The sequence below is a fragment of the Oryzias latipes genome, chromosome 18 (assembly GCF_002234675.1).
Source record: "Oryzias latipes chromosome 18, ASM223467v1".
Classification (NCBI taxonomy): domain Eukaryota; kingdom Metazoa; phylum Chordata; class Actinopteri; order Beloniformes; family Adrianichthyidae; genus Oryzias; species Oryzias latipes.
In genome coordinates this window covers 24,122,827-24,134,291 of record NC_019876.2, presented here as the reverse complement: position 1 = coordinate 24,134,291, position 11,465 = coordinate 24,122,827, and the positions used below count along the sequence as shown (strand labels likewise).

Genomic DNA, 11,465 nt, shown 5'->3' with positions numbered 1-11,465 from the left:
CACTTCACCCAAGTTTTGAAGAACGTTACGTTTGGCAGATTTCATAATTCCAATTCAGGTTACTTAGCACACTGGATGAGCTGCATAATTATGTGATCGTGACTGTAGTGTCCACATCATAATTTAGACATTTTTTATTGTAGTTTCATTAAGTAGTTATCAAGAGATTGCTTTGGAGAGTCAAAGTGTGTTAAAAGATTACGGTGTGTGTGGTTCAGAAACACCATTTTTCTTTAAAGCCCAACCCGATTAAGCAAATTTAGATCCATCCACAAATCTAACTTTTTCTTTTTGGGAGACATCTGCATCATTCCTGTGTCTAATTTTGGTCTCCACTGTGAATACATTTAAAATGTTTTTTAAGTAAAACTCATCAGAAAACATGTGTGGGTCTGAGCTGCTGTCTTTGAGGGACAGTTGGTCTATAGTGGGTCTATGGGTCTTTGATCTGCAAGATGGCGCCGTGAACGGACGCCTGTTGCCATAGCTCCTGTAAACGCTCTTTTACTCAAGTCTGTAATCATTGTCTCCTTTACTTTTTTTCGCTTTTTTTGCACTTTTTTTGTTGTTCTCCCATTATTTCTGTCGTTTTTCCATTTTTGTGCGTTTTTTTTACTTTTTTTCTCTCGCTTGATATTCTCGCATCGGAGGGAATAACAATGGAAAGCATGGCCATTGTTTACACGCTCGACCAGCTGCTGGCCCTGAGAGAGCCTAGCCTGTTTCATGGAGCTCGGCATGAGATTCCAAAAAGATACGGAGGAGACGTCGGGGTCGCAGAGCCGGGACTCACGTTAAGATGAACAGAAGGAGATTTAAACCTGTCGTGCCTGCAGTCATTATGGGAAATGTGCGCTCACTGGCCAACAAGGCCGAGGAGCTAACGACGCTAATGAACACCCAGACGGAGTATCGGGAATGCAGCCTACTGAGCTTCACTGAGACGTGGCTGCACTCCCACATCCCGGACAGCAGCGTCGCGGTTCCCGGTTTTACGACTGTGAGAGCGAGAGATGCAGCCGGCTGCAGTAAGAAGAGGGGCGGCGGGACTGCTCTCTACGTGAGTGAGTGGTGGTGTAACCCTGGACACATCTGCGTGAAGGAGCGACTCTGCACGCCGCATGTGGAGCTGCTGGCGGCGGGACTCCGGCCCTATTATCTGCCGAGGGAGTTCACATCGGTTGTGGTGGTGAATGTTTATGTTCCTCCATCCGCCGATGCTGAGGCCGCCGCTGACGTCATCACTACCACCGTTTCCCGCCTGCAGACACAGCAGCCTAACTCTTTCTGCATCATCACTGGGGACTTCAACCACATCAACATGGACAGAACGCTTGGGGACTTCACTCAATATGTGAACTGTCCCACCCGGGAAAATAAAACTCTGGATCTGCTGTATGCAAATGCAAAGAATGCATACAGAGCCACAGCCCCCCCCCCCCCCCCCCTCGGCAGGTCTGACCATAACCTGGTTCACCTCATCCCAAACTATGTCCCTATTGCCCTGCGGGAACGTGTTCACATAAAGGCTGTGAGGAGGTGGACCCCAGAAACGGAGCAGGCCCTGCAGGACTGTCTGGGGTCCTCAGACTGGGACGCTCTTTGCACGCCTCATGGGGAGGACATTGACGGCATGACGGACTGCATTACAGAATACATTAAGTTCTGTGAGGAGTCCGTTGTGCCTACTCGAACTGTTCGATGCTTCCCTAACAACAAACCCTGGATCAGCTGTGACCTGAAGAACCTCCTGAACAGGAAGAAGACAGCCTTCAGGTCTGGAGACCGGGAGGAGCTGAAGAGGGTGCAGCACCAGCTTAGGGATCAGCTGAGGAACGGAATAGATTCCTACAGGAGGAAGCTGGAATCCAAACTCCAGAAGGACAACATGAGGGCGGTGTGGTCTGGAATGAAGAAGATCACAGGATGTGGGGGGAGAAGCAGACCCATCACAGGCAGAAAAGAGAGAGAGCTGATGAGCTTTACACCTTTTTCAAAAGGTTTAGCTCTCTGAATGCCTCAGCCTCCTCCCCCCCACCTCCACCACACCACCCCCCCGCTCCTGCTGCCTCTCAACTATCTGACCTCCCCCCTCATGAACCCCCCACACCTCCTCACCTTTCTCCCCCCTCTACACCACACCTACTGGGCCCGCAGTCCATCACCCTCCCCCCAGTCCAACCACCACCCCCCTCCCTCCCTGTTTGACTGTAACAGCCTGCCAGGTGAAGAAACAGTTGGAGAATCTTAACCAGCACAAAGCAGCCGGCCCGGATGGCGTCAGCCCTCGTACCCTGAGGACCTGTGCCCACCAGCTGTCTGCGGTTCTCCAGCATCTCTTCAACCTGAGCCTCAGACTGGAGAAGGTGCCCCTCCTCTAAAAAACCTCCTGCCTGGTCCCCGTTCCTAAGAAGACCTCGCCATCTCACCCCGGGGATTTCCGTCCGGTTGCCCTCACCTCCCATGTGATGAAGGTGCTGGAGAGGCTGGTGTTGGCTCAAGTGAGACCGGTGGTGAGCTTTTCTCTGGGCCCCCTACAGTTTGCCTACCGGCCGCGCCTTGGGGTGGATGATGCTGTCATCCATCTGCTGCAGCGAACTCACTCACACCTGGATGGTGGTGGAGGCATGGTGAGAATCACCTTCTTTGATTTCTCCAGTGCCTTTAACACCATCCAGCCTTCTTTACTGGGTGATAAGCTGCGGCTGATGGGTGCTGGTGCGTCCACCGTCTCCTGGATCACTGACTACCTGACAGACAGGCCACAGTTTGTCCGACTGGGCGGCGTCCTGTCTGACGTGGTGCTGAGTGGTGTGGGAGCCCCACAGGGCACTGTGCTCTCTCCATTTCTGTTCACCTTATACACCTCAGATTTTCAGCACAACTCAGAGTCATGTCACCTACAGAAATTCTCTGATGACTCTGTGGTTGTGGGGTGTATAAGCGGTGAACGGGAGGAGGAGTACAGGAGGCTGGTGGACGGATTTGTGGAGTGGGCTGGAGAGAATCACCTGCTGCTCAATGTGGACAAGACCAGGGAGATGGTGATCGACTTCCGGAGGAAAAGGACAGTCTTACAACCCCTCTGCATCCTGGGCAAGGATGTGGAAGCGGTCGAGGAGTATAAATATCTGGGTGTGACTATCGACAGCAGACTGAGCTGGAGGAGCCACAGCACTGCTGTGTACAAGAAGGCCTGCAGCAGACTCTACTTCCTAAGGAAGCTGAGGTCTTTCAATGTGTGCAGCAAGATGCTGGGGATCTTCTACCAGTCTGTGGTAGCCAGCACCTTGTTCTCCTCCGTGGTCTGCTGGGGAAGCAGTATTGCGGTCAGTGACACCAACAGACTGAACAAGCTCATCAGGAAGGCGGGTTCTGTCATTGGCTGCAAACAGGACACATTTGAAACAGTGATGGAGAGGAGGTACCTGAACAGACTCCTTTCAATCATGGACAACCCAGAGCATCCTCTCCACCCTGTTCTGGACAAACAGCGGAGCTCCTTCTCTAGAAGGCTCAGACAGCTCCGCTCCAAAACTGCCCGGTACCAAAAGTCATTCATACCCAATGCAATAACCCTGTTCAACAACACACAATGCAAAAGATAACTTTGAACATTTTTTTTAATTTTTTTTATATATATATATTTTTTTATTATCTCTCTATTTAGTTATTTTCTATTTTGCACATTTGTTTTGCACATCTTTTTACTTGCACTTATCTGTAAATAGATTTTTAAATAATAATACCTTGATGTCTGTATTTATGCTAAATTTTCTTGTTCTTGCTTTTTTTTTACTTAATTCTAAGTCTTTTTTTCCCTCTGCTGTCAGTTGCTATGGTGACAAACAAATTTCCCACGTGTGGGATCAATAAAGTATCTCTGATTCTGATTCTGATTCTGATATAGTGGTTGCATAAATGACGACTTGTCGTATTTCGGGCAGATACTCGCTGCAGTGTTTTACAGGTATCTACCCTAGGGCGGTTCAGTCAATTAACTCACCTGCTCAGCGTCCTATTTAAGCCCAGGTGCGTAGCTGTTCATTCTCTTTCTTACCTTCAGCGCTCATTCTTCGCCGGTCTCCGTGCCCGCGGGTCTCCTTCTCTTTCGGCGTCTTGCTGTGTTCCCCCCGTCCTTCGGATGGATGATCCCCATTTTTCTGATGTGGGGTTTTCGTTTCGCTGCGTCTGCTCTCCTTTTGCGGCGATCAGCGGGCGGCTGATGGCGCCCAGCGTGTTCGTTTCGCTGCGGTCGCGTGCATCTGCAGGGGGTGTGCTGCAGTCCGCTTCAGGAGCAGTCCGCTTCTTCTCGTCTGCCGTGGTCAGCCGAATTTCTACGGTGAGCGGCATGCAGTTCTTTTCCTGTGTTGTTTTTCTAAGGCTACACTCTTGCTTCCTGTTTACTTCGGTGACGTCACGCCCCTAAGGACCCTGGGAATTGTAGTTTTGGACTCATGGTCCACTTCGTGATGCACTGCTGATTCCTTTTCTGCTGTTTAGTTCTGCGTCGTCCGGTTATTGTTTCAGGGGTTGTGGGGTCTTTTCTGTGGTTGTGAAGGCTGGCGGTCCTCGTTTGGACAGGTTTCTCATGCTGGCTGAATTTGTTGTGGCTTTTAGCATTTTTTCTGTTGCTTTTTGTTCTTTGGGAGCTGAGTGTGAATCTTGACTATCTTTAATTCGATGCTGGCTTTATTATTATGGCGGTTCTTCTGTTTATTTTCTTCGTTGTTGTAGCTGCGGGTTTACTCAGAATGTGAATCAGTGTCTCTTGGACCCGTCTCTGCTCTGTGGACATTTTCCCTATGATTGGTCTCTCTTATGCAGCGTTTATGGCTCATTTTATTCACTCTGCGATCCTCGTTCGTTGCCTCGCACGTTCTGCATCTGGTTCTGCTCCGCCTGTTTTTCCCTGCTCTGTGTACCCCAGTGGGTCCTGCCCTGGCTTCAGGGACTTGCGTCGGCCGCATTGGTGAGTGTGTCAGTCTCGTCGCGGCCTTGTTTTCTCGGCTGGACAGTTAATTTGTTGTTCTCTCTCTGGTTTGGTTTGGAGGTTTGTGGAGGCTATGTGATGGATTCTTCCGGGGCATCGTTTTCAAAGCCGCCACTGAGGGTGGCCCCTAGGAAGTGTTCAGGTTGACATGACTTGATCTGGACCTGTTAGCGCCTCGCAGTTCATCTTCTGGGCATCAGTGGCCTAGTTCCCCATGCGCCTTCAGGATTAGTATATATTTTCTTCAGCTGCCCATGCTGTCTCCACGATTTTCCTCCGAACGCGATATAAGGCTGAGGATGACTGTTATCGGTGATGTTCTCACTGTTCTGCCTCTATGTCTCTCAGTGGCGTCTCTTGGCATTCAGTTGGCACTCGAAGTGTTTGTCGGTTTACCTTTCCGCTGTCGTGGCAGTCCTCATAATATCGACTTTATTATCAGAAGCTCTGTACTGGATATTTGTAGGCGATGGGTCCCCTTCATTTTGCGAGTTATTGATGATTTCTTGGTGGCCAAATTTCCTCTATATCCCTGGTCTTTTGAATCTCTGTGGAAAATATTTTATTTTCAATTCTGGGTTTCCGTGTTGTCTATACTGTATGGTCCTCCACCCGTCCGGATTTATTTTTCTTCTATGGATCTGGGTGGTTCATTGATGCTTGCCTCTCCCCATTATGTCATCTCTAGCTTTTGTGCAGCGTGTCGTTTATTCATTTTTTGGTTGAATATGATTTGTCAATGATTGGGCCATCTGACATTTGCTGTGGCTTTGGTCCTATGGTCATCCGTTCATCTTGTGTTCTTGTTCTATGTAGTTCGATCCTGGGCCCCGTGTTCCTGTTCGTGTTTTGCGTTTGATCTTTCCCTCTCTATGCTTGGAGTGGTTTTGTTATGATGAATGTCATGTCTTCAGGCTCCCTCCACTTGTTCTTCTGAGGCTGCGCCTTCTGGTTTGGGGGAAAAAGATTTAAGAAGAGTGGTTTGTGTTTGTCCGGCCGCCAGAATCCACAGCTCTGATGGTTTTTTAAGGGGTCGTCCGGTTATGAGAGATTTCAGCCTTGGAGATTATATTAAGGCTGTTTCAATAGTGAATGATAGTATTGTGTCATCGGTTGACTTGGTTACTGTTTAAATAACACCTTGAGCAATTTCTACCCTGACCGTAGGAAATATATCCCTTGCGCTCTCAAGCTTAGTTCAAGAGTTAAATCTTGTGTCCACAAGTCAGTCTTCTATCTGCCTTGCATTAGCAGATGACACTCTGCTAGATGCATCTCCATTTAGAGGCTTGTTATACTCCGCCTCTAAATGCTTAAGGTTCAGTCTAGCAAAATACTATCAAAACCTATGATCCCTCATGGCTCTCAAGTTCTCTTTTGCAGTATCCAGCCGCCCTTGGCTAATTAAAATTTCAGTAGTCTGTACTTTGTTGTCCACAAATTTGAGAACCACTAATATCAAATACAAAGCATCAAATCCAGCCGACTGCAATCCATTGCTACGTGGGATGTTGACCTTCCTCATCTACAAATCTCCTTGGTCCTTGGTTACCCTTCCCATCGCCTGCTGCTCGATGACCTTCTGAAGGTGCGTCCCTCTGGAATTGTCAAAGGTTACTTCTCTTACATTGGTGTATATAAAATTGGTGTTAAGATGTCGTTAAGGTTCTATATGTCACTATCAATTCACTGTTGGAATTTGTGATTCTCGCGGATTCTATGATGCGATGAATCCACAATGGGACTTTACCTTAACTACCTACTGAATTTCACTTTCTCAGATTTGTTCTTTAAAACACTGTTATTCTATTTATCTTAAGAATTTTAAAACTGATCAGTTTCTGGGTTATTTATATATTCTTTGCCATTACTAATACTGCTTTGTCTTTATCTATGCATCGCACCCTGAGCCTGCGAACCCCTACTTCCCGGTCTGCTTCTGCGTTTCCGGCTAATTATGTCACCCCTGCATTCCTTGATCTGGTGCTGCAACGATGACTGCTCGACGTACCTATTGCTGCACTGAAAGTAAGGGGCGGTCGACCTCCTCTGCATTCCAATGACACTTCTGACTGAATTATTCACTCAATCAATGTCAATAGCAGAATGAATGTAAATTCTTTGATTATAGATGTTAAAAGAAAATTATTGCCAGGTGGAAGCCTCAAAATTTAGAATGTTCTAAGTTGTATCATAGTATGCGCTGGAGCTCGAATTTGGTTCTTAAGCTCATTTGTTTGTAGTATGCCAATGAAGCATAGTAATTATGGGCGTTGAACTCGTTCTTAATATTTGGATGGAACCTCAATCAAATGGATGTTCCTTGAGCGCGTATAATTGGTATGTCAAATGGAGAAAATTGTACTGTAAATATAGTTGCCAAAATGGAAGAAGTTTATGGCCATCAAGCTTGTTCTTAGTTTAATGGAAGTTTGAATAATGGCTGTTACTTAAGCATGTCATAATACGCCATTGGAAGCATTGGAAAGGATGTTAAGTTAGTGTCTCATACGGGTGGTTCTTGGCGGTTTAAATTATAGTTCCGCACAGCGTTTTGCGGATGTGAGCTTTACGTTCTAAGATCAGGTATGAGTAATTCTTATGTTGGCTCCCCTTTTATTTCTTTCCCTCTCTCTTTCAGATAGTATGTTCCCCTAGTGGTTTCCACGAACGGGATCGGCCCAACGGTCAATGGTCCCGGGTCACACATGGCAGATCCACTAGATAGCTTGTTCTCTTTGTGATGCTGTACTCGAACGGGGCGGCCCAAACGGTCAATGGTGCCGGGTCACACATAGCAGTCATACGGGAAAATGGAATGAAATGAAAATGGAATGCCGCCGAAAACCCACCTCATCTTATTACACACTGATTATACATTCACATTTTTTCTTCTTCTGGATGATCTTGGTGTTGGGGGTTTTGTTACCCAAAAGTTTTATGGAAATTTCTCATGGAATTGAACGGAGCCTTATGCCAAACAAAAAGATGTGAATGCCAACTTAAAGAATGTGGAAAATTAAGTATGTCAAATAAATATTTTTTACTGCAAGAGTTGTCTGACTGAAACCACGTTTATGTCTTCTGCAGCTTTTGTCCTGGTCTTTGCTTTCCGTCGGAAACTGACAGCTGCATAGTTCAAAGCATCAGAGTCCAGGTTCTGTAAAGATAGTTGAGTTCCAAATGAAACAACTTAATTACAAAAAAGTAATTAATATTCTTATTCACCGCTTTTTGTTGTCTTTCAACTGGAGCTGAAATAAATAAACATCAATTGTTAAAAAAGAAAAGTTTTTTTGTAGGACTTTTTTTATATGCATTAACAATACGTTAAAAAAAATGTACCTTTTGGATAAGACCTGATTTTCATGAACAGCATGACGATGATGACCATCAGAAGAAAAGCAATAATGCTTCCCAGAATTATGGTCTGAAGGTTTGGTGATCTGGACATTTCTAAGTTTCTAAGTTACATAAAAAACCATCTAGGTAAAAAAGTAATATTTTTCTAAATGATCTTACCATATACCAGCAAATGCGTTGCACCAAAAATAACTGCGCTTGTACTGCCTCTATGTCCACAGAAATACAGTCCAGAGTCAGAGAAGTTCACATTTTTGATGTTGAGAAAAACATGTGTGATGTTAGATGTCATAAAAAATCTTTCTTTGAATCCATCCTTCATTGAAGCGTTGGAGTCTGAGGTTATCATTGATGAAATGATTGTGGCGTTGCGTCCATCATTCAGTTTGAACCAGAGAATGTTAGATATTAAGTTGCTGAAGTTTGAGCACTTCAGTGTAACTTCTCCTTCAGGTTGAACCTTTGCTGTGTGAAACTCAGGGGTTGACAAAGAGATCAGACCTGAAACATTTAAGAAAAATTTAAATCTAGCAATCAAACCAGTCTTTGAGAACAATCCAACCAGAGAAACGTTGGTGGTTTACGCGCGAAAGAAAGCAGTTACTGTGCTAAGAAGAAAATGTAGAAGTACTTACTGAGGGTGCAGAGCAAAACCAGAACCAAGGTAAGGTTCACCATTGTTGCACAGCAGAACTCCACCTTTACAGTGTTTGCTAGTGAACTGTGCTGCAGATACAATGATCTGAAGATAAGGAGTGGGCTTGTCCACTGCGTGAATCAACTGCTCCCTTCTTAATAATAATGTACATGCCACATGCCACAACTTCATGTTTTTTTCAAGAGTGAGAAGTTCCATCATGAGAAAATAAAACTGAACTTTTCACAGTTTATGTAAAGCGAGGGAGATGTTTTAAAGAGACTCTAACTATACTCTTATTACTCAAGTTTTTGTTAGAGATGCTTCTGTTAAAAAATGTTTCTATATTTTCTATGTATTTGTTTTTCACATGTTTTTCTTTGTTCATACTTATTTAATTATATCATTTTCCTTGAAAAACTAGTGCTTTTGTTCAATTCTTTTCTCTAAGAACATTTGAAACAGACTACAAGTTTCCTCAAACAGACCTGTAGTTCTTATGAATGAGTCTTTGCCCATTATATAGCACAAGTGTTATGAAGTCAATAATTTAGCAGTGGTATATGGGCTTTGCTGCCAACATTAAATATTAGGTTAAAATGAGCCACTTATTTTGATTCTGCTTCTGTCTATTATTCCGGCCAATTGATTGTCTCTATGTATGCTTTCCCTGCCAGCATCTTACACCCTGCAGTTATGTGCTGGATTGTTTCAGGCGCCTCTTTGCACAGCCTACACCTTGGGTCTTGTCTGGTGTGGTAGATCTGAGCCTCTATTGCTCTGGTGCTCAGGGCTTGTTCCTGGGCTGCCAGGATGAGCGCTTCGGTGCTGTCCTGTAGGCCAGCCCTTTCTAGCCATTGGTAGGACTTCTTGAAATCAGCCACTTCAGTTATGGTCCGGTGGTACATCCCATACAGGGGTTTGTCCTCCCATGAGGATCTGTCATCCAGCACTGTATCCTCTGCTCTAAAGACATTGTCGATTCAAAAGTAGCTCACACGCCCAAAAAGTGTGAGCACCCCTGCTTTAAGCTATCCGCTGAAGAGCGTCAGAAACGCAGAGAGGAGGGTTCATGTTTTTACTGCGGCAACCAAGGTCACCTAGTTTCTCATTTTCCATTACGTTTAAACATCAGAACTCCCTGTCATAAGACAGGCGGTTGATTCGGTGGGTTCCACAAAGAAAGACTTTTTATTTGTTCCTGTCAAGATTTGCCGCCAGTCAGTTTTTGATTTTCAAGCCCTAATCGATTCCGGTGCTGAACAAAGTTCATGTATTTATAATGTCCACATAAAGAAAACAGTTATAAATAACTTTAAAAAAAATCACACACGTTTGATTACTTACGTCCCTTTCTGACCACGTTCAGAAAACTTAACAGGAAAGGTTTAACAATCCCATTTGCAGCCAGCCAGCTGCCCGAATGCCGGCATGACGAGCACGGAAGTAGCTGCGGAAAGCGGAATTAGCGGCAGAATGGAGAGCAACGCTACTTTAATTCAATAGCATGAAATTAAGGTTAATGATCTAACTTAAATCACATGATCTTTAGTTTTACTCAGATTGGTTGAAGCAAAAATGAATACACCCTGCAACAAAAAACACTACATCTATTATTTTGTATGAGCACCGTGATTGTTAAGGACAGCACCAAGTCTTCTAGGCATGGATTGAGCAAGGTGGCAACATATTGGACATATCTGTCTTTTTCTATTCTTCAAGAATAGCCTCTTTTAGAGCGTCGATACTGGATGGACAGTGATGCTCAACTTGTTGCTTCAGAATTCCCCAAAGGTGTTACTTTTGAAAGACCACCATATAAAATCCAATAGTTTTACATAACACTGAAACATAATCTTGAAATGTTGTTTTACATACATGGACTGTGAACCAGAAAAAAACAAAATCACAATACAACAGACAAGCAATTGCAATATGAAGTTAGTTGTGTGTGTGTCTGTACATATGCACAGCACAAGAGTGACATGTCATCACACTGTGCTTTGTGCAGGTCATGCTTGTCTTGACCTGGATCCTGTCTCCGGCTTGACTCGTGCACCCTGCTGTCCCCCCAACTCTATCTGGATGAAGCTTGTCTGCTGGACTTTAAATATGTAGTTGAAGAGTTAGATAGATTAATTCTTCTCTATGTGTTCTGGTAAATTGCCTGTCCGTCCTCGGGAAGGATCCCTCCTTCATGTGGGCACCAATGAAGTTTTTTTAGTTTTTTCCGTTATCCGTTCTTTTTTTTCATTACCGTGAAGGAGGGTCTAAGGGCAGGGATGTCCAGTTTAGTTCAGTCTGTTTAGTTAGTTCAATTTAGTATTTTCCTATTGAATTCTATGTATTCATGATCCTTTTGATTTTATGTGATTTTAAGTGGGAAAATGTCAAGTTTTCACCAGATATTATTCACAATCTAATGTCAAAACGGCTGATAAGAAAACTCTGATGACCCAGCATTCTAGCAGC

At 44.7% G+C, this 11,465-nt stretch overlaps 1 protein-coding gene across 1 annotated transcript; it reads right to left on the bottom strand.

Annotated features, from left to right (window-relative positions):
* Positions 1–8,036: 8,036 nt before the first annotated feature.
* LOC110014846 lies at positions 8,037–9,034 on the bottom strand. The gene is made up of 5 exons (XM_020701950.1): positions 8,992–9,034; positions 8,527–8,857; positions 8,339–8,457; positions 8,222–8,247; positions 8,037–8,153 (listed from the first exon to the last, which is right to left on the bottom strand). The coding sequence occupies exons 1-5, from the start codon at positions 9,032–9,034 to the stop codon at positions 8,037–8,039; spliced, it is 636 nt and encodes a 211-aa protein (XP_020557609.1).
* Between the last annotated feature and the right edge of the window lie 2,431 nt (positions 9,035–11,465).